Below are 25,364 nucleotides of genomic sequence, written 5' to 3'. Positions count from 1 at the left end.
ATATTGGACATTGAAGTACAAGTATATATCTTTGAATGAATATTTAACATAGAATGTCGTACATTCATCCAAGACATTCTCCAATGTACCAGCGAGAAGGAACAGCACCGCCCCATTTCGTGGGCGTCTATGTGCCGCTCGAGGGCACGAGGCTGCTCGAGGTTGCGGGCACGGCTTCGCTCATGGCACGCAACTCCTGTGCGATGACCGGGCAGCCCGGGTCTCACTTCTTCGAGTTGGACGTGGCGAGCGAGGCCCACATATTTGGTTTGTAGAGACGGGCGCTGGTGCGGGCGCGCCGGGAGCAGGTGCAGCAGCAGGAGGTGGGGGTGCAGTGGCCGGGAGAGGCACGTTCGGTGCGCAGTAGACGATGGAGCGCGACGGCGGGAGCGTGTCGATTGTCGTGCAGATGCCGGCGGGTACGAGCAGGATGGTCGCCGTGGTGAATGCGACGGCGGCGGTTGTGGATGGGCAGAGTGTGCAGGGCTATGCAAGCTGTGTTTGGCTTGTCAGTTGCTTGAGTAAACGAACCCCTAATCCCAAACTAAATTTAAATATGTGTGTCATATTTGCTAGTCGCGGACTAGCTATGTCGCAAAGTTCATTTTCCGGCTGCAGCCGGTCGCAATCGACTACAATTACTGTTCAGTCAGAATGATTTAATAGTATTTTATATGATTAGAAGCACATTGCAACTGACACGGGCGATTGCAATCCACTTTGAGGAGCGTTGCAACCGCTTGCAGCTTAGACGTAATAAAATCTCAACCATAGTCGCTAAAAATACTCTAAAACCCGCGAGACCTCCGCTGCGTTCCCGCTTCAATTAAATTGCAGGCTGGTTGCAAGGCACCAAAATCGGAAATGGCTGCAATCGAACTATTAAATTTGCGACATACGCATAGCCATCACATACATTGGAACCGACGGGACTCGGAACCGAACTGCGCAACGGCGACTTGGACTCTTGGTTCAACGTTCAACGTTCAACGTTCAACCTTGCCACGACATTCTTCTCTGCACCCATCCCAACTCCTCCGCTCACTCACCTCTTTCCCTCCCCCCAAGTCATTTATCTATGCCTAACATGCCCCTGCTCTCCGACTTTCTCAAGCGAGAATGACCTGCTCCACCTCATAACGACAACAACACCTCCTACCTCCACGCCCCCCCGGCTCGACGCACTCGCTGCCCTCGGATCCCAACGGGCCTCAGCTGAAGGGAAAGCTGAAGAAGAAAGGGCCTGCACACGGACACGGGCACATGCGCCATGAGAGGTACGGCAGCACCACGTCATTCCCCGCTGCATCCCCGCCCCTCCGCGCCATGAAGAACGAGGTGCACGGTATCGCGCCGTCTGCGCATCCGCCTGGGCTCGTTGTCCTCGGACTCGGCTCCGCCTCCGGTTCAGGCTCTGCTGCTAGGGGCAGTCCCAACCCGAAGACACCGAAGAAGAGCGAGCTGATTTGCTGGGTGCGCGAGCGCACGCGCTCCAAGGCGTCTGTCCCTGGCAGTATCACGGCATTCGTTGCCTCGTCAGTCTTGCTCACGAGCTCGGCGATGGGCTCGCATGTCCCCTCTGCATTTTCTCCTGCTCATCATCACCAGCAGCAGCAGGACAGCGACTTCAACCTCAAATCCTTCCGACATGTCCGGGCGACCTCCCCCGCGTTGCCGACAACACCGATGGAGAGACCGGGGCCGTTGTTCTCGAGCTACAACGAAGCTAACACAATCTCACACCACCCACGCGCCCGCGCCCGAGAGAGAACAGCGTGGCGAGCGACACGTTGCCACGTTCCGCGAGGCGCAGGCGCGCCGCTCGTGCGCGGCTTCTCAGGCGTTTGGCACAGCGCTGGTACCGGGGGTGCAGCTGCTGCCGCCGCCTGTGGCAAGGAGCAAGGCGCCGTTGTTTGGGGCGGGGGCGTGGAGTAGTATCGGTTCTGGTGCTAGTGCGAGTGGTGGTGGAGGAGGGCGTCCATCGAGCCAGGAGACGTTGCGCGCTGACCACAAAGGTGAGCCCTGTATCAAAATTTTATGACTATTCTTATAAATTCTAACCTTTGAGTCTCGACTGATCCCTTACTTCAGAATAAACCGAGGCAGTACCACCATACCATGAACAATATTTACAACGCCTGTGCGTAAGTTTCATTATCTCATCCATCATACTTGTCACTCATTACGAGTACTGCAGTGTCTCATCGACCAAAACCGGTCGGTAATACAAGAGGCAAAGGAGATTCTCTTGCAAGTCTGCTGGGATCAGATGGCGGACGAGTAGCTCTCGCGTTGATACATTCTCGCATGCATTACACCTGTCATATCTTCGACATTCATTCATTAATGCTCTACCTTACTTTACATTGATCTTAGTAGTATCGCTATCAATACCATCTGATTAATCCCAACTGGTCAGAGGCCGGAAACCTGGACTATGAAAACGAAAAAGTTATCAAAATTCCAGGAGATTTCAGCAAAGTTATCACAATGACCAAGGGGGGGCTGCAGAGTTTTGTAAAGTTTTCTGCTCGCCCAAATTATGAAAAGTTTACCAAAAATTGGTGGATTTCGGACAACTATAGGAAAGATGAGACACTTTCGGGCAATTACTACACATAGGTTTTTCCTGATGGCAGTGGGAGTAACGAACCTTTTGCGACGGTTTTGGCATGGAATGGTGATAAGTGAGGTTTGTTGCTTGATAGTGAGCAGCTGCAGACCATCATGGTCGCTTTTTATCTGGCAAGTGGCTGGTTGTGTGAGCGGGGACCTTGATCCATGACTGCGGTGATGATGAATAGGCGCTCAGAGGGACGTTTGGACCGTTTAATAGTCTCAAGGATGCACTGTATCCCGACGTTACCTTAGCAGCGTGGAGACTGGGCAAGGGGGTTTTCCAGCTCGAGGCATTAGAAGTGAGCTTGGAACGTACCCCGAGGCGGTGTGCGGCGATCTGTGGACGCGGAGAGAGTCACTTGTGGGCTCCGGTTTTGGGCGTTTGATTGAGGTTTCGACGGGGTCGTTTGAGAAAGGCATCCGAGAGACACTATCGATTGTGTGCGGTTTAAAATGGCTCGGACATGAGATCTTGAGAAGTAGTTTGGGCGGGCATCACCATGGGCCTAGCGCCCCTGGGCGCAAAGCTGCGGCGAAAATTTTCACTTCTAGCTTGATACGGATTCCTCAATCTACGGTACCATATCTCGGTTACAGGGCCTACGAAGGCTTGTACCGAAAAATCAGCATGGAAATCAGTCAGCAGTTATTGATAGCCCCGGAGACTTTCCTGGGCTCACAACAGTCTTTCAGTTAGACGCCAAAACCTACTGAAATATCCTATTAGTTCACTCTACTTCCGGAGATGGTTTTTCGGCCCCCCAGGTAAGCTATTTTAGAGTCTCACTGTCAGTGCGAAGATCGCGAACGTTTTCGACACCTAGGATATCACGCGTCAGGAAGTTTGTCAGCTGCTCTCCTTCTATTGATTGGGGCCGTGGTCGGTCTCAACAAGTCTTCCGTACTGATATATGAGAAAAATCATAGCATGACAAGTTTTGAGTCGGGGCTTGGCGAAACCCTCGAAGAAGTCGTTTCCGCTGCAGAGGGACGAAAAATATAAACAGTTTCAGTGAGTATGTTACGCCATTTCCATGGTGAGAACAAGGCCCTTGTGTCGTCTATGAAGTACCAGTCCGGCAGCAGTCTCGAAGGCTTCCTGACGTCCGAATCGAGGCTGAACGGACTCCAAGGCTTCGGCTAAAGCTGTAGTCCGACGTCCACCACAGAACCATTCATTTCGGGGAGCTAGGACCATAGTCGTCATGAAATACACCCGCAGTCCAGGATAGGACTAAGTCTTCCGATAGGATTGCTCCGTGCCTAGGAGGGAGGATGGCATAATCCATCAAGTGTCCGTGGGATACTCATTGAGGAGTAGATGTCGACAGAAGCTGAGATCGAGGCTGCGCCTCAAACCATAGCGGGCACGGCTATAGCCACGAACAGCACCGCGCCGTCAACACCGCACACTTCGAAGGCTTGGAAGTCAGTTCGTGTGTTCGCACCTATATGGACCATGGTGACCTGGGTGTGGTCTTAATGAAGATCCAGATCTTCTCTTTGAAGCGTTCTGGTGGGGGAATGAGTAGATGGCTCAATCTGCCTACGCGGGTCCTGATCAGATACATCCATCAGACGAACTCTCCCACTCGATATAATAACGTTATATCGAACAAATGATGGATTGTGGCAATATCGATCCCGATCTTTAGCTCCTCTAGCCTTCTGTCCGTGTGCGTTTCGTACTACCTCTAGTACCAGTCTATCATACGATACTTGGTACGACGTAGGAAGGGGATCCAGTGTGTAGCCTGATGCACCACGGGCGCTTTGGGTCTGCAATCGCTCGCTATATGAGTACGGTCTGCCTGCCGGGCAAGTCATCCGAACGATACTTTCCTTTCTCCGCTCGTGTCACGCTATACCACGTCCAAAGTCAGCTAGCCTCCCCTCTCGAAGGAAATCATAAACACATAGCATAGCATAACTAGCGATCCGTACAATATCACAGATATTGCGGTTGTTATTATTGATACATAACTCGTCTACTTATGACCACTCCATATTCTAGTTCGATTCCTTTGGTTAGAATCGGAACGTCTTGAGGAAGTCGTTGGCGGAATGCTGGAGGCTCTCCCCCGGCTGGTTCTGGGCGGCCCCACAATCCCCTGTAACCGGAACGACCGGTGCCGCGGGAGGAGAAGAAAGGGGTGGGAGATCGTTTGGGGATGAGGCTTGGAGGTAGGTTGCCGTGTAGAATATGCCCCAGTTCTGTAGGACAGTATGCCCGAAGTGAGCAAAATATGAAGCATTGTTAGGGGACGCATACGAGCTGAAGTAAAACAAGGAATTGACTTACCTGATAATCGTTTGGGCTTTGGAAGGAACCGTCGGTGTCATCCATCCATTCGTCTTGACCTTGGTCTACTCTTGTAACTTCAGATGCTTCCGAATTGTTAAATGTACAACAGTACTGCCCCCAGGACACTGCGTGAATGTTAAACAGACTGAAAAGTGATTGGCGTTTGATGACTGCCTACCTAGACAATCGTTGTCTAACCAGCAACTTCCTATTGCGACATCTGAATGTTTCGTTTTGCGATGTCTTCGGATTGCGGAAGGGTCTGCGGTAGCATACATGCCGCAGAAGCAGCTATAGCGCCTATGGTGTAAGCTGAGGAATGTAGAATGAGAGTCTTGACGCTCTGAAGCAGTTTGTCCATAAGCCACTCACTGTACGCCTTCTATGTGAACGCGAGCGTCTCTCGTGCTCGTAAAGTCCATCTGGCAGTTTCCGAATGTGCACTCGCAGGTCGGTCGCTGAAGGATATTTTAGCAAGGTTCTAATCGTCGTGAGTAGTGGCCACGAACACGTTTACGCTCGGGTGCCATGATTGCTGCGTGAAGCGGGAGCGATATTGTACTATCTCCAGCCTCTGTGCTCGCGCACCATATTTTATATCGCTCGGAAGCTTGATCCATGCTGTGACGGGTGAAAGGATCGAAGGGTCGAAGGGACGCGGACCGTCCGCTTCGTTAACCTGGTGGACGAGTGGTCTGGTGGCGGGTGTAGGATTGTGGACGTTAATTTCATGAAACCCACCCTTGACTAGCCTTCGCACTTGGGGGAACCTGTATGCCGCGACGCGCGATGGTCAGCAGCCTGGCGGATGAAGCCAAGTCGGGTAAATTCACCTGACTCGTAGCGGTGGGGTGCCGCGTCACGAAGGGTACCTCCGAACTTTCGCGCAGAAGGCCATCACCAGTCCAACCTTACATCCCTTTAGGAGGGAATGGTCGTTCGTATGTAAATGAATGGTTGGAATGATGAGGGCATCGCGGACGCACCATGAGGACATGCGGACACTCTAGAAGGGGCATGGCGCAGGACCGCAACCTCTGAGTCGCGATAGTTGGATGATGTTGGGGTGTCCATGAGTGGACGTACGGTCGAAGAGCACGTAGGGCAATGGGCGAGGTGGACAGAGGCGAAAGCAGAAGAGGGAGCGATAGCTGGCGCTTATGGATGAATCCGCATGAGAAAGCAAAGGCGTCGACCCAAAAATGCACCACCCCCATGAATACACACCGTGCTTCTTCTCCTCACCTCAATTCAGCCCCGGTAGTGTGCTCTCCCTTCCTGCCAGATCGTTATCAAACGTTTTCTTCCCCATTAACGACGGATCCGATGGCGAATCAGCCATCGCGACAGGCGTTCTGCAATATAGACCTTTCGGGTCATATTGCGGCGGCGGCGAAGGCGCCGACATTTGATAGAAAGATGGAACCGACGGGCTTGCAGAGGCTTGCTACTCAGTAGCCCAGACACCCCCCGCTGTCAACAGCAGTGATGCCCCACGGATAACGCCATCGAAGTTGGTGCGGCAAGGGCGACACCTAAAAGCCAGGAGATGAATGAGCGGCCATCGATCAGCGGGGCTGGGATTCTCAATGAGCAAGCCGCAAGCTTATTCTTTCCTTGGGCCAGCCAGATAAGTACGTCTCTCATATAAAATACCCGGAAAAAAAGACGTCTACTCACCATGGGAGATGTCTGAACAGCCGACGCTCCGCGACAGGTCCTCCTCAACAGCGGCGGCGAAAACGACATTACCCGCCATGGCCAAGCCCAACAGACCGTCGAGGGCCTCCATCCCTCAGCCTTCGTACCCGCAGTGCCTCCCAGGCTACCGACGTTATCGCTATCTCCGATGCTTCGGTCGGTGAAGCGCCATCCAGTAGCTCGTGCCCCGCCGGAGTGTCACATTCGACCCATGAACGGGGACATCCTCAGCAGCCTCAAGAGCCCCAGGTCGATCCGCCCGCGGATCCCCAAACGCACCGTTGAGGAGGCCACCAAATGGCGCGGTCTGAGCCAGTACCTGTCTGGGATACCCGAAGTTGGCACTTGGACGGCAGAGACTGAGCAGCGTGCTGGTACGTTACGTTTGAATCCTAGGGCTCTCTTATACATGGTCTGACAGCCAATAACAGGGGCGATGACTGGGAGGCAGGTTGTGATTTGACTGGAACGGCATAGCGCCCACCCGAGAGGTCCATTGCTGAGGTATATTGGCGCTCTAGGCCACTGGAGCAGGAAAAGAGGTTCATATATGCGGGAGCGATAGGTGAGTATCACGTCTATGGTGTCGTTCCCGTAATCAGACGAGCATGAGTAGGCCGGGAATGTGCCAGGTAGGGAAGCGGAGGAATGGGACATACGTTCAGCCTATCCCAATACACGAAGATTTATTCGTGTGGACGGACACGTATTCGAGGTAGGCGTGGCACAGGAAGGTCGGGGAAGGGCAGAGTAACTGAAAATACGGCGGTGGCAAAGTATGCATGCCAAGAATCGCGGGACCGGGAGGCGAACATCGTCGGAAGAAGGGTTGAAACCAAGTGAGTCCGTCGCCAGCGTTCGATATTCGGTTTGCTTACCAAGTACTGCGTAGGCCCTCTCCCGCTGTCTTCACCGCCCTACTCAAGATGGAGGCTCACCTTCCAATTCTTTCCTCCCGCAACCCATGGTTCGCCTGCCCTGACAAAGCTTGACCTAGCTTGACGACGGACTTGTAGGGTCGGTGATTGGCCCTTGAATGAGTATTTGATCCTAAGCGGCCGAAGTTGCGGGTTGCAAGCAACACAGAAGAGGCGGTGTGCTCTTGCCTCGCGAGAGGAAGGGTTCGTCAGTAAGGGCATTCAGCAGCCCATATGAGCCATAATGACGTTCTCCAGCAGGATGTGCTCCAGTGGCACTCCAACTTGAGGCGCTGAGGTACTAAAAGTAGGCTCACTGCTATCCGAGGCTGGCATAGCGTATCCTGGTGGGGTAGATTTTGGAGAGGGGGTTGATCGTCACCATTCAATACGTGGTCTATTTCACGGGCAACGCTGGGAGTGACAGTCGCCTCGCTATGACGGACAGAAGCACGCGCGCGGAATGTGGTGGTATACCCCGCAGCGCAGCTCAACTTCACGGTCGAGCGGAGGACAAGGTAAGTCTTCAGCGCCGCTTTTGCCAGAGAGTAAGGACTTACGATTGTTCACCCAGCCCCTCTCTTTACCCCTCACGGTCCCGTATACTTGCAAGCTCGTTCACGACCAGATGGCGATTGAAGCACATGTCAGAATTATGATTGTGATGGCAAAATGACAAGCGCAAGCAGCTGCGCTCCCGTTCCCCGCACGTCCAACGCGCCGCCTGTCTGGGCTTCAAACTACCGTAAGCGAGGACACCTGAGCTAGGCTTGGGACTCCCTAGCTGTAGGGCTTCGAGGTCGCAAGGGAGGCTAACGCACATACATTCATCGCGGGTTTATAGAGGTAACATTGTTGCTTTGCTCACGTTAGTATTGGCTGGAATCTCGTTGCATGGGGCGGAGTGATGATACTAGACAGGAATAGCTCCAACAATCTACTTGGACACCTCCACCCTAGGCCCCTCGCCTTGTTGTCCCAGGTGCTCCTGCAGACATGGGATATTTAAAGCATCGTGGGCGACAGTAATACTCGCATGCATGCTTAACCATCCAGTGGTTCTGCCGATTATACTCGATAGATGCATATATGACCTTAGATGTAGGTGGAAAGACCATGCAGTGATCAACGTAGATGGTCATACAGAGAACGGTAATGCGCATGGATAGTTTTGAAGACTGTTTTTTTACTTTAAACTAGAAGTGGCCAGTGTTGCGAAAACAAAGAAATTGCAAAGGAAAGGAGACGAACATACGGATGTTTTAAAACGGCTGACGTAATTGTTTCCCTTGGCCCCGTCGGTGTGTCCTGCAACTCAGGCGCACGTCGATCGCTGCGGTGAGCGTAGTCGACCAACTCAAACGTCTTCTCCTCTTTCTCGACCCTTCACTAGCTTCGGATTCCTCATCTTTGAACACCCTCTCTCCTTTCCACGTTTGACAGGACTCAAGCTTTCTCTCCCCGCCCGAACAAAAGCTATTCGCCCAGAGAAACGTGCCATCAGGATTGCAGGAGTGCACGCTTCTTATCACAACGCAGGTGAGCTTTCTATTAGACGCATGCATATCGCACGACTCATTCTGCTAGCAAGGTTCTAGTAAACCCATATCCACAATCACATCCTCTTCGCCATTATGCTTGGAGCTTCTCCCAGCACGCCATGGTTCAAGGTCTCCCAGCTCGAGGTTCTCATCTCGCGCGCGTGCGAGCCTACGCACACCGAGCCCAATTATGCGGCTCAGCTAGAGGTCGCGGAGTATATCAATCGGAAGAAGGCCAATACGTGCGTGTCTCCTTCACTGCCTGAACGCCTTTCCACCTCCCGGTTGTCTATAATCACACATCCAACCTTCTTTTGCCCATTATCCATGCGTCCATCGTATCCTCTATCCCCTTCGTCCAACTTTTCTGCGTCGAACTTCACGTAATCTGACATCAAACACTCCCCTCAGCCCACGCGATGCCGCCCAGATGATCGCCCGCCTCGGCAACCACCGCAACCCGCATCTCGCCCTCCTCGCGCTCGACCTCCTCAGCACACTGGTTGGCAAATGCGGCTACCCGTTCCACCTGCAAATCGCGACCAAAGACTTCCTCAACGAGCTCGTGCGGCGCTTCCCCGAGCGCCCGCCCCCGTTCCCGAACCCCGTCATGGGCCGCATCCTCGAGCTCATCCGCGAATGGAAGGAAGGCATCTGCGTCAACTCGCGCTGGAAGGAGGACCTGGGCAATATCCGGGATATGTATCGGCTGTTGGTGTTTAAGGGGTACAGGTTCAGGGAAAGCAGGAGGGGGGAGGCGGCTGTCGCGCAGACGGAGATGGTGAGTGCCTCTGGGAATTACATGTTCCTTGTCATGATCGTGCTGATGAACCATTGAAGGACTTGAAATCAGCACATGAGCTTGAGTCACTCGATCGCGAGGCGCAGTCTGCGAAGTTGCAGGAACTGATCCGCCGCGGGACGCCTCGGGATCTCGCAGCCGCGCAGGAACTCATGAAGGCGCTTGCTGGAGCCGAGCCAGAAAAGAAGCCAGATTATCGATCGCTTGCACTCGATGAGCTCGCCAAGGTCGAGAGCAAGGTGATACTGTTGAGTGAGATGCTCGACAACGTGGACGAACGGAATGGCGAGCAGTGTGTCAAGGGTGACGCGTATGATGTACGTGTTTCTTTTACGAGCTTTCGTAATATCGAGCTCCGAAGGTTGACCTATGCTGTACAGCAAGTCGCGACGATCCTCAAGAACGCGCGGCCGAAGCTGCAGAAGTGGATAGCAGACGCGGAGTCGGAGGATGATCCCGAATCGCTCGGTGCGTTCACTTATCCCACCGCCCTTCAAGCCATACTAACGTACATGCCCTCTAGGCACCTTCCTCACCCTCAACGACCAAATCAACACCGTCCTCGCGCGCCAAGACGCCTTCGAGCAGGGCAACTTCGAGGCCGTGCGCAACCTCGCCACCGCCGCTGCCGAACCTGGCGCACCCAACTCCTCGTCCAACACCGGCGGGAGGTCGCTCATCGACTTTGACGATCTCGACTTTGGCGCGGGCGGGAGCTCGTCGCCGCCAGCTGCAAGTGCCAACAGAAATGGGAGCGGCGGCATCGACGATCTTTCGGGCCTGTTCGCTACTTCTTCGCCGCTTCAGCAGCAACCAGGCTCGAGCGGTATGGGGGGAGGCATGGGCATGGGTATGGGTGGCATGAACAATATGGGAGGAATGGGCAGGGGCGGCATGGGCTCGAGCACGTCCCCGCCCCCAGTCAACGCCTCCACGCGCCCACAGATTCCCGGCGCCGGCGGCTCCGCGTCCGGCTACGCGCCGTCGTACTTCCCGCATCAGATGGGCTCGGGCTCGATTGCGCTCGCGACGACGCCCAAATCGGGCAGCCCTGCGCCGTCTGGGGGGCCTGGGACGACTACTCCTGCGATGGGTGGGAGTGCGTTTGGTGGGATGGGCATGGGCATGGGCATGGGCGGTGGGATGGGCATGGGCGCGCCGATGGCGCCTGCTCGGCCGGGCGCGTCGAGTCAGAGTGCAGTGCCGGCGACGAGTACGGGACCGCAGAGCGCTGGCAAGGATCCATTTGCGGATCTCGCTGGGCTGTTTTAGTTCCGGTACCGCCGTTGCACATCGCTGTACTTTTGCAAATTTGCATTGCGCGGAGGACAAGGGTGATTTGGATGTAGATTCACGGGAGTTGGTGGGTTATGGCTTTTGGATGTCGGTTAGGTACGAATATTGTAATAGCTGGTGGCGATCTAGATGTATTGAACATGCTGGCGCCAGCTGGACATGGGCAACGAGTTGTGGGCACTGTATGAGGTCGTTTGTACAGTTTGCAACTACAGCGCCCCGGTAACGAGAATTAGCAGACACAACGCGTCGTAACCTCGTGCACAGACCAGATCTTTCATTTCCGAGTCCATCTCGTCGCCATGCTCATCTCAGCTCGTTGCACTGTCCCTCTTATGGTCACCACTTCATTTCATCTCGGTCCTTTGTTTGTTTCCCAAGTCCTTAGTTTACTGCGTTGCTTACTAGGGCTAATCGACCAGATCGGCGGATAATCTGCCCTGCCTTTGTCCCATATTCGTTCAACTTTTTTATTCCTATTCTGCGCTTTCGAGGAATGCTCGGAACCTTGTTCTCTGATTTACTTTGGAGGTTCTTCATTTCGTCCTGTTTGGTTTATTGCCCTTTGTTCCGTGTTCACTCCTTGACGTGGAGTTGGTCTTTCGAGGGTATCTGCGTTATGTCCGTGATGCGATGACGAGCCTGAAGGAAATGATATGTCAGAAAGAAAATGCGAAAAAGGACACGATATGGATAGAGCGTCACTAGCGCCGGAATGTTGCCTATTCCCACAAAGGCCTTTGTAAATGGACCGCTATCAGAGTGCCATGTTGTGAGTTTGATAACATATTGGAGAAGGGTGCTGATACGTACGCAACAGAGACTGGAGAAGCATTAAAAATAGCAGTGCACTATAACGTGAGTAGATTCGCGCAGGAGTAAATTAAGGCGGGTCAAGGTAAACGTGACAGAAAGAGAGAGAAAGGCCCGAGGGCGCTTATAATGAACGTACTATATTGCTCAGGGAGTATACCATGGCTTCCCATGTGGACTTGTCATTCACTCTGTTCCTGTCGCCAAGAATCAGACCGAAAGGTAATGGACATACAGAGGTCCAGCTCCCGTCACTAACCATGTTACACAACATTTCATTATGCAACATCCCGGGTGTCCTGTCTCCATCAAGGAGTCAGATGGTTTTTACCTATTCCCGGAAGAATGCCAACTTTATTCTGCCATTTCTAATGGGTTCCGTGTACTGTTGGAAACATGGTTTGGTTCGCATCGGACACAGGGTGCTAATTAAACCTGATTCCCGACTAGCCATAACACAAGCGGTCACCAGGGTTTGCCGGCTCTGCTATCAGTGACTCGACTTGATCGTCGCGAAGTGGTAGGAAACATTTCGTACAGTTTTTTTTTATAGAGAAAATCTCCCATGTCGAAGCGTCAGAGCGACAAGCAAGTCAAAGGCAAACTTTGACGATTGAATATTGAGTGACGAGGCTGAAGCGCTGAAGGGGAAATTAAAAGGCAGTGCCATTTTCCCCTTGTTCGGGTTTTGCCGTTCGCTAGTTTTGTCGCTCGTTATGTCGGACATGTCAAACGCGCTCGTTCTCCCTTCAGTGTCATCTCCCAACCTCCACATATCTCGTTGGCATCGTCTCGGACACTGAAACACACCGATATGCCAAGTCAAACAAGGACGATGCACTCTGAGCATACCGAACGCCTTATATTGCGAGCCTCAGCGTACAGACTGCATTCATACCCCCAGCTCCTCCAACAGACATGTTCTCATTCTCAGCTCCTTCAATCGGCGTGCTCGATAGTGCACTAGTGGTGTTAGCCGTATGGGTATCTCTCTACCTCTGGGGACAACGCAGGGACCCCACGCAGCTCAATGGCCCGCCCCGCTCCAGTCTCTTCCTCGGTGTAGGGCAGCAGATCCTAGATTCGCCAGACGCCGGATCGCTATACGAGAAGTGGGAGCGAGAGTACGGTCCTGTGTACTCAGCGCCGAGCACGCTGTGGAAAGAGCGGATCGTGTTGTGTGACCCCAAGGCCATCGCGCACATGTGGGCGAGAGACTCTATTGTGTACGATCATCCGGCGGTGTCGAAGGCGCAGTTGAACCTCTTGGTGCGTGATACTCTGATGTATTGTGATGCTGCTTGCTAACTTTACGCCATGAAGGTTGGGAAAGGCGTAATCTGGGCTGGGGGAGAAAGTCATAAGAGGTCTGTGCGAACGTTCATTGATCTTTGAAGTTGTTCGTTGATGCCCTTGCTGTTGCAGACAGCGTAAGGCGCTAAATCCGGCGTTCAATTTCTCATCGCTTCGCAAGCTGGCACCAGTCCTTTTTGACACAGCGGTTCGAGTAAGTTATGTGTTGATCTGTGATGTTAGTGTTTTGACCTAGTTTAGCTTCGGGAAACCTGGGGATCTATCTTGGATGAGACAGGTGACGAGGGTGTCGTGATCGATATGCAGAGATGGTGAGCTTGTCGACTCAAACGTCGCGTATCAGGCTGTTCACAACGCTCCGCATCCTTACAGGATGAACCGCCTTTCGTGAGTAAACATCTCCCTTATTATCCTCCTATCAGCTAACCACATCGCCCAAGGCTCGACGCAATTGGTCTCGCTGGCTTCTCACACGACTTCGGTGCGCTGAGCGGCAAAACATCCGCCGTCTCCGAAGCACTCGATGCCTTCGCGGATCCGCCTCCGCCAGCTTACGAGTTCATCGGTCTTCTCGGGCTTGTCTTCCCGTGGCTCATGAACCTTCCCATCCCCAAGACTCAGATGATACTCAAAGTAAACAATGCGATGGAGGACATTGCGAGAGACCTGTTGGAAACGACGAAGAACGCGGGTGGGGAAGGGAGCTCGGTGATGCAACTTCTGAGTAAGTGTGCTTGTCAGTGTAGTAATCGGATGCTCACCGGTCGAATAGTCAAGGCGGAGGACACGGGCGCGGAGGTCCGCCTATTGCACGAAGAAGTTCTGGACGAGGTGCGCTATAAGGCGTTGTCACAGGAGCATATCATTTACTGATTGCTACGAAGATGAAGGCCTTGCTGTTGGCTGGCTATGAGACGACGGCCATTACACTTACGGTACGCGATCTCAACATGTTATCACTTAACCATGCTCAAATGAAACTCAACAGTGGACTCTGATCGAACTTTGCAAGCACAGAGATGTGCAGACCAAGCTGCGCACGGAACTCTCGCAGCTACCGTTTGAGGAAATCGACTACGGCCAGCTCACGTCTCTACCCTACCTCGATGCTGTCGTGCATGAGATTCTCCGACTGTACCCCGCTGTCCCCGAGCTCACTCGTATTGTAAGTCTTGCTTGCTCTTCTACGGTCTAACACGAGAACCGACCAACGCATATGACATCTATAGGCGAACGAGGACGACATCGTCCCCTTGAGTACACCTATTGTAAATGCAGGCGGCAGAACAATCGATCACCTAACCATCGCAAAGGGTACACTCGTCGCTACATCGATGCAATATGTCAACAGGTGCGAAAAGTTCTGGGGCCCCGATGCGGCCTCATTCCGCCCCGAGCGCTGGCTTGCTGCCGAAGCTCCAGGTGCAGGCGGTGTCCAGGGACACAAACACCTGTTCACGTTCGTGGAGGGACCGAGGATGTGTCTGGGGAGAAATTTTGCTCTTACTCAGGTGAAGGTACGTCTACCCCCCTCCTGCTAACATCGAGATATCAGGACGCTGAGATCGGTTTGATGTAGATGGCGTTATTGGTGATGATCAGGAACTTTGAGTTCGAGTTTGAGTATGGGGAAAAGACAGAGGTTGGAATTGTTCAGGGGCTACTACCCCGGCCGAGAATCGTAAGCCAGAATAGTGTCGGGGTGCCCCTCCGTATACGACGCGTCGCATGATAGTTGAAATGCCATGGATAGTGTACAGTACATCCTAACTTAAGAGCTTTCAGTAATTTCATGCTCGAACGTGATCTCTCTTTACTAGTGCCAACTCTATTCATCACAGTACAAGTCATCCGACCAAGACTTGTATGTCTCCAAATCTTTCCCTGTAGCTTCCAGCGTATTCCTCATCCAGTCCACCGCCATACTATGAAGCGGCAACCGAAGTGGAGGGTTGTCGAGAAGCGAGAGCATGTACATCATCTGGGCTGCTTTTGTCGGATGCCCAGTGAAAGTCGCATCGTTGCTGAATAACGCAAACGCTTTGTTTGCACCCAGGGTCTCGTCGCGGTACGGAGTGTAGATTGGCGCTCGTTTGAAGTGAGACCCGGCAATTGTCGTGTTGAATGGCCCAAATTGAATACAGGAAACCTGGATGCGACGAGACAAAGTCAAAACGTATATAGATAGTTGTTTCCCGTATAGGATTGGTGACACACTTTGATGTTCCATGACGGATGAATCTCGAAGGCGATAGCTTCAGTCAAGCTCTCCAGGGCTAGAGGAATGTGATCAGCGATCGCAGTCTTCACATTACAACGCAAGTATAATCACCAGCTTTTCTACACAAAGGATCATGATGTCAAAGCAAATGCCTACCAAAAAGGAAACGAAACATACGCAGCAGAATAATACGAGAGCCCAGGGACAGCCTGCGCCGCCGCTAACGAAGAGGCCTGCAGCAAGTGCCCACCCATCGGTCTATTCACCTCGCGGAAGAACCTGATCGCCTCTTTTGAAACGTACGTCGCCCCCCAGAAGTTCACCTCGAAAAGCGTTCGAGCCGACTCTTCATCCATGGATTCAACCTCACCAAAGTACCCTGCGCCTGCGTTGTTGTACACGACGTCGATGTGTCCGAACTGCTCTCTGGCTCTGGCAAACGCTGCTTCAACAGCGCGTTTGTCTGTCACGTCGAGTTCGATAATGAAGAGCTTGCTGGGATGGTAAATCTGCGAGAGCTCGGCGAGGAGCTCTGGCCTCCGCAGTGTGGCGACCACGGAGTCGCCTTGCATGAGTGCGACTTCAGCCATGGCCTTGCCCAAACCGGAGGATGAGCCTGTGACTGGTTGTAGTCAGAAATGAGTTGTGACTGTAGCCGTTTCACGTACTAAACCAGACCCTTGGCGGTTGGAGGTTAGCATCTGACATGGGGCTAGAGCGGTAAAGTATCTGTGACTTATGGTGGGGAAAGTGCGAGCTTTTAGTGTGCTTTTTAACCGTTGACATGGCCATTCTGGTATCTTTATACCTAGGCGTCACGTTTGACGCTTATTCCGAGATTGGGAAACAAAATTGAGTTCTGTGGAGTCAAGATAACCATGAAATCTCCATAAATGCTTTATAGAAAAGCTATCTAACCTTCTTTGACATACTCAATGTTGTTAGCTCAGGTAATGGAAGCAGGAGCTCAGCACATGTGGCCTCGCCGATGTCATGGGCTACTGATCTGCCTCATAACCACAATAGAGCACGAACGTTTCCTGCGAGGATCAAAGTTCGGACTTAGCTGCCGCCACTCAATAGACATGAGTTATTGGTTCCCCACGCCCCGTAGTGCGCCGAATCTAATCGATCATCGATAATCTTTCACTTCCGTAACTACTCGCTACCTGGGCCGCGAATAATGCGGGGCACGGCAGAGATGTGTCCACTGTCTCTTGATAACGGTGTCAAACCTTGATGTAAATCATTTGTTTATAACAACAGATACGAGCCGGACCGATCTGCTGTGTTCTGTTCGGATTGTTTTGAGTGGATAATTAAGCTCAAGGGTGAGTGTTTGTACTACAGGCTACTAGGTTAAACCTTGCGTGACAGCTGGGCAATGTCGATACAATGATTTAGAGCTCAATAGTATTTCTGATCAATGTCGGTTTGATAGCCGCTAGATGCTCGTGGTGCACGGTTCTGCTTGGGGGTCTCACTATGCGAGCGGCACCCGTTTTTTCTGTAGTGACATTTGAGGTGACGGCAAAGATGTTAGAATATGACACTGGATGTACGACGCGACATACAGCATTATAATAAAGCCTGTAAGTATCGAAGCCGGTGAGGGCTACGGCATGTGCTCGTACAACTTCAAAGGGGACCAAGGGAGTAACTACGAAAATGCAAGTATTGAAGCCTTCGAAAGTGAAACCTCGAGGTAAATTTCCAACGTATGTCGTGAACTGTGTCAAGTTATGCCAAGATATAAACCAAGGACGTCGCTGCTGGATGCATCATCTCGAGGTCTCTACAAGAAATCAACGACAAGCCACCTGCCGTTAATCGCATGGCGACATTTTTGGTTGCGGTTCGTGGGGTTTATCCGTCTGTTTGATATTTAGTGAAATGCATCTTGGCTTATGCGAGTTCGACGTCTTCCATGAGCGCTAAACCATAGACCTCAAGTATTTAATAACACCCGGTCCTTTGTACTCTACAATCACTCGCACTCATGGTACCTGACTGGGAGCCGAACGATAAAATGCAGTTGCGCACAATTGATTAGATGTAGGTACGTATACAAATATATCTATATCATAGAACGATCGTGAGCAGCTAATACACAGCGCCATCCCACATAGCGTGCACATATGACACACATATTAATGTAACACACATATACACGCTCCCAGTCTAAAGAACCAGAACCCGGAAGCGACGCGCGTCTCACTTCCGAATTCTGGTTATTTAGTTTGGGAGTGTGTAGACTCGAAAACCTTCCGTTTTCAGCACAAATCGCAAGTCGTCAAAATACACAGAAACAGAGACAAGCAAACGCATCACGGACATATACAACCACGTTGCAAAGCGGGACGGCCCTCGTCCAGCAAACACGGATTAGCCGTGTGAGTTGAGTGGTCCTCGCTGCTTCAACGAGTATCTATACAAGCGCGGTTAGGTCAAAACAAGACGTCCTTTCGCCATCGATGGTGTCGACGACCCTGATGGAGATATATAGACGTTGGACCAGTGCCCAAAATGTGTTGAGATTTGACAAGGGTAGTGCGGGAGTCAACTCGATGGTGAAAGAGCGGAAGTATGAATGAAAATGACTGTAAATTAGTGAAGGGTTCAGCGTCATCAGAAAGAAATTAGTGGTTAGTAAAAGCCAGATCTAGAGACCGTTAGGTTGGTGAGAGGACGAGAGGTAGGTATGGTCGATTACACGCTCCCAAACTAAATAACTGAAATCCGGAAGTGACGCGCGTCACACTCCCGGATTCCGGTTACTTAGTTTTGGAGCGTGTAGAGGTCGATTAGTCAGCGCTGAGCAGAGTATCCAGAGCCAGGAAGAGAAGACCAAGAACCCGAGATCACAAGAGCGAGAAGAAGATTTCGACTCAGAGCACCATAGAGAAGACCAAGAACCGAGACCACAAGAACGAGAAGAAGATCTAACCCAGAGCCAGCCCAGAGCACAATAGAGAAGACCAAGAACCGAGACCACAAGAACGAGAAGAAGATCTAACCCAGAGCCAGCCCAGAGCACAATAGAGAAGCACAATCGAGCACTCTAGATCTGCGCTGGAGCATAAACTATCCAACACACGCAGTCAGTACAATATCCCAAACGCACTCGCCGAAAATGAAAAGTAGAACTCACATCTAATAGTCGTCATGGGCTTCTCTGACACCTGCGGCTCTGTCAACAACCTTTGCGCAACCTCCCCGAACTCTTCCGGACTCATCCCCTGGTACCCGATGATCAGGTCGTAATGCGGCCACCACGGGCGCGGAGGCTGGACGATACGCTGCGAGAAGCTCGCGAGCTCTGCTGGTGTGAACGTTCTGAGCGAGGCGATGAGCCAATCGACGGTGTTAAGCGATCGTGCCTGTCCTTCGTCGGAAGAAGACGAGGGAAAGGGAGCGGGAGGAGGAGAGGGTGAGAGATTGAGCTCGAGCTCGAGGTCACGGGGATCGAGCGGCGCTGCGAGCGGGTCATCGATGGAGTTGATATTGGAAAAGTCGGGAGAGTCTAGAGTGAAGGAGTGGTATACCGAAACCCCTTCGTCTCTGGCTGAGTCGAAGGAGTCGTAGCGCTCATCCCCAGACGAGGAGGAGAACGAATCATCCGACCATTCATCTCTGTTCGAGTCGAACGAGGCGTCTGAGCCTTCATCGTCGTCCGAGTCGGCGGAAGCATCCAAGCTTTCGTTCTTGTAGGAGTTAAACGACATATGTGAGAGCGATTCCAAAGTGGAGTGGAACGAGTCGTCCGAAAACCCCTCGTTTGAGCACTCGTTTACTTCTTCGCTCTGGATCACGAACGCGTCACCATCAGCGAGGTTTTCGTGTACGATAGACGCCATGTCCATATCCTGAGTGCCGTTTGAGATGAAAGATTCAAAAGCAGCGTCGCCAGAGACCTCTGCCAAGGTAGCGGGCGACGAACCATCCGATACATCTTGAAGGTCGGCCTCATTATTGAAGGTCAGGCCTGGTATACCCATATCGTGAACTCCTTCCAAGTTAAAAGGTGTAGGGAGTGCGGCGCCTCCGAGTGTTTCACGAGGGGTGGACGTCGCAGCTTCCGAGTTGCTAATCAGGACTAAACCATAGAACAGTAAGTGAGACATGGGGAATATAGTGATAGCATATGATAGCGCACACTCGACAGTAGGCTCCAGATGGTCGTTCTTCCACTCTCTGTGTCCGATCTGGATGACTGACTCGAACATATCGAGGGGCTCCGGACTCGGTACGAATGCTCCGGGCTCTTGAGGAAGACGCGCCAGTGGGGAAAACGGCTGAGCATCATCGCGCTCGCGGACTCGTTGCCGTGCTGGGGTCTTTGGTTCGCCAAGTGGCTGGCGGGCTGGAGTCTTTGGGTTTATCGCTGCAGGGACATGGACATGGAAGAGAGGAGAGAAAAGGGCGCGCGTCAGTGGCGTGAACACGACAAACAAATGCAAAGAAAGGCGCACCGGATCCCACGTCTGCGTCCCGTCGTTGACCCCGACTAGTGCTCGCCTGAGCCACCACGTTCAACGGCGTCGACGGGAGACTCATCCTCGCCGGCTCTTCTTCCCTCGTAGCGACCACACGGCGGGCCGCATTTCCCTGCAGAATGTTCGCCAGGGTAGATGGCCCGAGTGGTCCTATCGCCGCCTCGTCAACGGGTTGCATCCACACGAAGGCGTCATCAAAGCGCCCGTGATCATCCTCGTCCGAGCTGAAATCAGGCGCATCCCAATCCCCATGTATTGTATGCGGACGTCCTGGAACTGCCATCACCTCGTACGCGTGCGCGCCCGCATCTCCACCCCTGCTCTTGCCCTTGCCCGCCTGCGCGTTCTCAGGTGCACTCTCGTCGAAGACCATCACCTTCCTCCCGCGTTCCAAGGAGAAATCGTGTGACTGCGGCTCCAGCGGCTTCTTCCATACCTTTTGCAGCACCGTATCCGCGAATTCGTGCCTTTCTTCGGAAACGCGTTCGTTCCAAAAGTCGACCGACTTCATCGGCGGGCTGCCGATCGCAACCGTAGTTCCGTTCGGTGGCGGGCGGATCGACGGCTCATGAGCGAGAACGGGGTCGTAGTTGGCAAAGGATGCGAAAAGGGCCGCCGCCTCGGCGCCGTCGAGGGTGAAGGGTTCAGAGTACGGATGGAGGGACGAAAGGTCGGCCATGACGCCAGAGGTATCTTCGTCCGAGGTGACCGAGACGTCGCTCGGAGGAGCATTGGGCACCAGCTCCAGTTCTCGCAGGTTGCACGTCTGCAATGCTAGAACGGTGATGTTGCCTTCTGCATCCGCCTCGAGCTCGGCGGAGGTCTCCTCGATAATAGTCTCGAGTTGACTGCCGAAGTACGTACTCTGGGTACACTGGACCTGGACCTGGACTTGCTCCTGCTCGCTCTTCTCCACGATCGCCTCGAGCTCGGCGACACGCACGAGCAGCGCGTCCCTTTCCTCAGCTATCTTGGCTGCATGGCATGTATGTTCGTCAGTTCGCGTTACCATGATTCGTTTTGACACATTTGACTCACACTGGGAAGCCTGAGTGTGGAGCGCCAGAATCTCCAGTTCCTGCATGAGGATCGTATGCGAGCAATGCTCACAATCCTTGGGGCATCGTTTGCTTTGCTCGACGAACTCATCTTCGACGAGGACACTGCCGAAGATGTCCTCGAAAAACGTGGTGAAGCTCATGATGATTTGCGACGAGGTGAGGGGGGCGGAAGGTGGCGGGATGATTGTGAGACGAGGAAAACAAGTAAGGGTGGAGAGATGATGGTGGTTCAAGCTAAGGTTGTGCCCTGTCTCTTGCCAGCATAAAAACCAGGACGAATGCTCGGTCTGAACTTAGACTTAGAGCTCAGACCGCGCCTGCATTCACTTGGCTGGTGCTCGCTCCACCAATGTCCCTATCTTCAACGTTTCAACTTTTATCTTTGACTCCTAACGCTGTTTATCTCCTTTATGCATACCAGCTTGAGTTCCTTGACCGCACGAGCTTTTCAGAGCTTCTGTTATGAGCCCATGCGTCTTGAAGATCTCTTTATTACAAGCACCATCATGGACGCTGCAATGCCAACTTTCGCTATGGAATTGGCATCAGCAGGCGGGAGTACTTCGGTGTTCAACTCGGCTTAGCATCCACTGCCAGGGGCGATGAGCTTTTGGCGTAACAAGGCATGAATACGGACATCGTTTATACGCCGTAAATAGACGGGAACATTGGAAGCAGGATAGCAAAGCGTTCAAAATTCGAGATCGAGATTGGGGCCAAGACGGCTGAAGTTGGATAGGAGGCGCTCCGTTGTGGCGTAGTAAAAACGTCGACACCGGATCACACGTTAAATGAGCTCGTAATGGACTGGCTTCTGTCAACTGCTTAAATCTGTTTCATATGCTCTTGCAGGGACATTGTGCTTACAGCAAAGAATTATCTATGCTTTATCTACAAGCTTGAGACAAGTACTACATCACGTTACCATTGTTAGCCCTCCTCAGTATAATATATGCCCTCCGACCAAGACTCGTACGTTTCTCAGTCTTTCTTAGCAACATCCAACGCTTGCCTCATCCGACTTACCGCCATCCTATGAAGCGGTATCCGAAGCGGTGGACTATCCAGCAGTGAGAGCTGATACACCGTATTGGCTGCTCAAAAGACAAAAATTAATTTTCCACGCCCCGTAGTGCGCGCGCTGGATCTAATCGATAAGCTTTTACTTCCGTAATTACTCGCTACCTGGGACGCGAACAGTGCGGGGCACGGCAGGGATGTGCACACTGTCTCTTGAGATCGGTGTTAAACCTTGCTGCAAATAGCAGTAGGAACGTTCCTTACAATATGATCATTGGTGCAGTAAAACTCAAGAATACTGGCAATTTGGACGGCGACCATGTTCTCGTTCACTAAATCTTATTACTTATTGAATACTTCGAGCAGAGTCCCACCAGGATCGCAGCGTGCAAACATCTGTGATGACCACGCGTGTGGCAGGGCACTTTCGGGATGGATGCCATACACTTGAGGTCGTTGCGCCTCGATAGACTCAAAGCGCCATTGGCGCTCTCTCCATCTGTGTCACTGGCACTATCGACCATAATACACCGTATTAAAATGGCTTGACTATGGATAATGAGGTTGAGCAGATTCACAGAGAGCCCTCGCATTGTATTATTAACTGACTAGCCTTGTTCTGTACGCACGTACAAGGGAACGACGTTGAGCTGCGAGTGCACCAACGATGCCAAGGTGCCTGTTGCCACCTCATTCGACCTCAGTGAGTGGAGTGTTCAGATTGTTCGAATTGCCGCTGACCAAAGTTGCTTTTACAGACGGCTGCGTCGGCAACATCAACGGCGGACTCGTCTGCTAAAGAGTCTAGATTACTTGCCATACAGTAATTTGGCATGGGGTACGAATGGTCTTTGAACTATGCCGGTCTACGTAATAGTCACTGCGTGTTTCCTTTCCTAATAAATTGATAGAGTGTCTTCTTGAAGTAATCTGTGATCCTATTTCTCATTGGTACAAGTTAGATACATTTCCCGGACAATATACTCAATACCCCTGATTATGACTATAAGGGAGCGTGATCACAAGAAATTCTGATGAGACTTTCATACCTTTATGGATACGTACCTTTGTAATCCAGTACCACTCATGTGAAACAGCAAGTAGTTCATCGAAAGACCTTTCACTTTTGAAGACCAAGCGCGCGAAATCAGTCTTCGACCGCCCATCACCGGCACCATTGTCCTGTGTTCTCCTGGTCTCTGCTGAGGTTTCTAACCTGCAATTTACAAGAGATTTAGGGAAAATGCCGTTATTTAAGAGGCTAACGACGATGAGCCTATCCCTTACCAAGCGATCCGGAGTAATAGTGAATGTTTCCAATAGTAGAGACCGCTGCGGCAAGCCCTCCCTATGCTCGAACTTATTGGACCTTACTTATTACACGCAACGTAGCGACGGTGGTGCTCCACGGGACCTCTTGATTCGTAGGGCTGGAGTCGTCTGCTATATCACAGCGCATGCAATGAGCTTAATAAGAGAATTCACTTGTGAGAAGGCGCGGGCGAAGGTGGGATATGTATTATGAGACGTGGTTATATACAAACTAACGAAAGGAACAACAAGATGTCCATCAAATATGAAAATCACTGTCAAAACTTGAAATTGGCGTTGAGAAACAACATGAAATCAACTCGAAGGCGAGTACGCACCAAGCCTGCGGCTGAAAAGCTTAAGCTTGAGCCGCCTTCACCATGTCAAGCCCAGCAATGTACTGTGCCGCTTGAGATGCCATCCCGTTGTTACCGTAGGTGAAGTGCTGGGGGGTCAGCATCGCCCGCTGGATGCCACCCTGCTGCAGGTTCTGTACAAAGCCATCCCAAGCGTCCGAGAGCTCGCCTGGGAACTGTTCTACCAAGCTCGCAGCGGCCTTAGTCTGCTCCCAGCCCTGAACAGCGCTCGGAAGGTCCTTGAAGGGACCAACGATGTCATCCACCGACGTCGGGAGTTTGAAGTCCGAAGGCAGGTTCGCGCAAAGCGGATCGAACACAGTGCCCGTGACGCAGTACCCTTGAGTGGTGACCGACGGCGTTTCGTCGGAGAACAGGTGCCACGGGTCGCCAAACGTGACAAGGCCGGCGACCTTGCCGCGCGTCGCGTCGTCTAGCTGGTCGAGCGCCTTGTGTGCGACGAGCGCGCCTTGACTCCAGCCTGCGATAACCAGAGCAGCGTTGGGGCACTTCTGCACGTACGCCTGGGCAGTCTGCGCCATGCTCTGCGCGCCCGAGTTGCTCCCGCCTTCGCTGAGGTAGCTGTCCAGCGTCGCAGGGTACGCGGTCGGGTCGACACCCTCCACTGCAACGGAGGGGATGTTGCTCTTGAGCGCGTCGTTGAAATCAGGGCCGACCCAGACGCCGATGTTGCCGCTGTCGAAGGTGCCACGCGCAAAGAGGACGCCTACAGCGGCGCAGGGTGCACTGCCGGAGATGACGGATGACATGTCGTTGACGGTGTCGTCGCCGCCCCTGCGAACAGGGGTGGCGGAGGTGAAAGTTAGATAGGTGGCGAGAGACGCGAGGAACAGCTTCATGGTGGTGTAGAGGGTATTGGCGACTCGGAGCAAAGGAGTGTGAGACTGCAGAGGTGGGCCGAAATCAGGGGACGAGACTTGAAAACTGCGAGCGCAGGAAGCGAGGTTTATATCCTTCCTGTGGTGGAGCAACGGGGTCAAGCCCGCTTATGAGATGTCGATCATTGGACTGATGCGTACCTTGTGCGCGCATCTTCAGGAAGACGGGACTCAACCTCGGTGTCCCTCGGTGTCTCGCCCTCCGTAGCCAATATATTGAACGGACTGACGATACTGTGGATGGATCATGTGCCCTTGGTTTAACGCCCGGTCGACGACTACTAGTAGAGTCCAACGGAGGTTCTCGGAGTACTGGAAGGGGTTCTTGTGCGCGAACAGAGAGAAAACGTCAATGTTAGAAATCAGGGCTCTTATCAAACAAGTCGAAAAGAGATTCTTACCCGCGAAACTAACCACGCGTCACCCACAACACCGAGCAACGCCGATCCAGGAAAGTGGATACGCTGGCAACATTGATCAGTTGTGGCTGTGAGGACCCATATTAGCCAAGAAGTGCCGCGACGACACACACAGCCTCTACTTCGTGATGACCTGAGCTTGCAAAGCCATCTCCAAAGCGAAAGTGGTGAAGAGAACAGCTGAGCCCTAGCAAACATGAAAGTGTTATGCTTCAAGGTTGGCTAAGTAGCCGCGTCGCTTCAGATCCAGTCCGGGAGTTGCCGATATGACGC

General features: G+C 52.6%; 8 protein-coding genes across 8 annotated transcripts; 4 read left to right on the top strand and 4 right to left on the bottom strand.

The window, feature by feature from the left end:
- Nucleotides 1–83: 83 nt before the first annotated feature.
- Nucleotides 84–1,935, top strand: CONPUDRAFT_158700 (uncharacterized protein; the record flags this gene model as incomplete). The annotated part of the gene is made up of 2 exons (XM_007775726.1): nucleotides 84–267; nucleotides 1,241–1,935. 2 exons carry the CDS (start codon nucleotides 84–86, stop codon nucleotides 1,933–1,935), a joined length of 879 nt encoding a protein of 292 aa, XP_007773916.1.
- A 2,712-nt stretch (nucleotides 1,936–4,647) lies between these two features.
- CONPUDRAFT_146995 (uncharacterized protein) lies at nucleotides 4,648–5,547 on the bottom strand (the record flags this gene model as incomplete). The annotated part of the gene is made up of 5 exons (XM_007775725.1): nucleotides 4,648–4,833; nucleotides 4,922–5,049; nucleotides 5,103–5,236; nucleotides 5,297–5,382; nucleotides 5,434–5,547. The coding sequence occupies 5 exons, from the start codon at nucleotides 5,542–5,544 to the stop codon at nucleotides 4,648–4,650; spliced, it is 645 nt and encodes a 214-aa protein (XP_007773915.1).
- A 98-nt stretch (nucleotides 5,548–5,645) lies between these two features.
- Nucleotides 5,646–6,540, top strand: CONPUDRAFT_85150 (uncharacterized protein). The gene is made up of 3 exons (XM_007775724.1): nucleotides 5,646–5,694; nucleotides 5,758–5,843; nucleotides 5,911–6,540. The coding sequence occupies exon 3, from the start codon at nucleotides 6,127–6,129 to the stop codon at nucleotides 6,334–6,336; it is 210 nt and encodes a 69-aa protein (XP_007773914.1). The 5' UTR covers nucleotides 5,646–5,694; nucleotides 5,758–5,843; nucleotides 5,911–6,126; the 3' UTR covers nucleotides 6,337–6,540.
- A 233-nt stretch (nucleotides 6,541–6,773) lies between these two features.
- CONPUDRAFT_146994 (VHS-domain-containing protein) lies at nucleotides 6,774–11,411 on the top strand. The gene is made up of 13 exons (XM_007775723.1): nucleotides 6,774–6,999; nucleotides 7,341–7,464; nucleotides 7,518–7,592; nucleotides 7,642–7,750; nucleotides 7,899–8,060; nucleotides 8,223–8,287; nucleotides 8,648–8,694; nucleotides 8,986–9,081; nucleotides 9,134–9,325; nucleotides 9,495–9,864; nucleotides 9,924–10,202; nucleotides 10,266–10,353; nucleotides 10,409–11,411. The coding sequence occupies exons 9-13, from the start codon at nucleotides 9,177–9,179 to the stop codon at nucleotides 11,155–11,157; spliced, it is 1,635 nt and encodes a 544-aa protein (XP_007773913.1). The 5' UTR covers nucleotides 6,774–6,999; nucleotides 7,341–7,464; nucleotides 7,518–7,592; nucleotides 7,642–7,750; nucleotides 7,899–8,060; nucleotides 8,223–8,287; nucleotides 8,648–8,694; nucleotides 8,986–9,081; nucleotides 9,134–9,176; the 3' UTR covers nucleotides 11,158–11,411.
- Nucleotides 11,412–12,912: 1,501 nt separating this feature from the next.
- CONPUDRAFT_169157 (cytochrome P450) lies at nucleotides 12,913–14,994 on the top strand (the record flags this gene model as incomplete). The annotated part of the gene is made up of 11 exons (XM_007775722.1): nucleotides 12,913–13,263; nucleotides 13,318–13,361; nucleotides 13,420–13,501; nucleotides 13,549–13,619; nucleotides 13,681–13,695; nucleotides 13,749–14,032; nucleotides 14,081–14,139; nucleotides 14,193–14,243; nucleotides 14,297–14,473; nucleotides 14,538–14,825; nucleotides 14,888–14,994. Coding segments are annotated over 11 exons (1,527 nt in total), but the record flags the coding sequence as incomplete, so codon positions are not given.
- Nucleotides 14,995–15,136: 142 nt separating this feature from the next.
- On the bottom strand, nucleotides 15,137–16,237 carry CONPUDRAFT_169156 (NAD(P)-binding protein; the record flags this gene model as incomplete). The annotated part of the gene is made up of 5 exons (XM_007775721.1): nucleotides 15,137–15,457; nucleotides 15,526–15,584; nucleotides 15,641–15,648; nucleotides 15,707–16,145; nucleotides 16,198–16,237. 5 exons carry the CDS (start codon nucleotides 16,235–16,237, stop codon nucleotides 15,137–15,139), a joined length of 867 nt encoding a protein of 288 aa, XP_007773911.1.
- A 2,353-nt stretch (nucleotides 16,238–18,590) lies between these two features.
- Nucleotides 18,591–21,471, bottom strand: CONPUDRAFT_169155 (uncharacterized protein; the record flags this gene model as incomplete). Its single annotated transcript, XM_007775720.1, has 5 exons — nucleotides 21,064–21,471; nucleotides 20,002–21,000; nucleotides 19,686–19,913; nucleotides 18,681–19,625; nucleotides 18,591–18,613 (listed from the first exon to the last, which is right to left on the bottom strand). Exons 1-5 carry the CDS (start codon nucleotides 21,224–21,226, stop codon nucleotides 18,591–18,593), a joined length of 2,358 nt encoding a protein of 785 aa, XP_007773910.1. The 5' UTR covers nucleotides 21,227–21,471.
- A 2,291-nt stretch (nucleotides 21,472–23,762) lies between these two features.
- CONPUDRAFT_111722 (carbohydrate esterase family 5 protein) lies at nucleotides 23,763–25,266 on the bottom strand. The gene is made up of 3 exons (XM_007775719.1): nucleotides 25,074–25,266; nucleotides 24,814–24,996; nucleotides 23,763–24,751 (listed from the first exon to the last, which is right to left on the bottom strand). The coding sequence occupies exon 3, from the start codon at nucleotides 24,631–24,633 to the stop codon at nucleotides 23,776–23,778; it is 858 nt and encodes a 285-aa protein (XP_007773909.1). The 5' UTR covers nucleotides 24,634–24,751; nucleotides 24,814–24,996; nucleotides 25,074–25,266; the 3' UTR covers nucleotides 23,763–23,775.
- Between the last annotated feature and the right edge of the window lie 98 nt (nucleotides 25,267–25,364).

Source organism: Coniophora puteana (assembly GCF_000271625.1).
Source record: "Coniophora puteana RWD-64-598 SS2 unplaced genomic scaffold CONPUscaffold_15, whole genome shotgun sequence".
Taxonomy (NCBI): Eukaryota; Fungi; Basidiomycota; class Agaricomycetes; order Boletales; family Coniophoraceae; genus Coniophora; species Coniophora puteana.
This window is presented reverse-complemented; position numbering and strand designations above follow the sequence as displayed.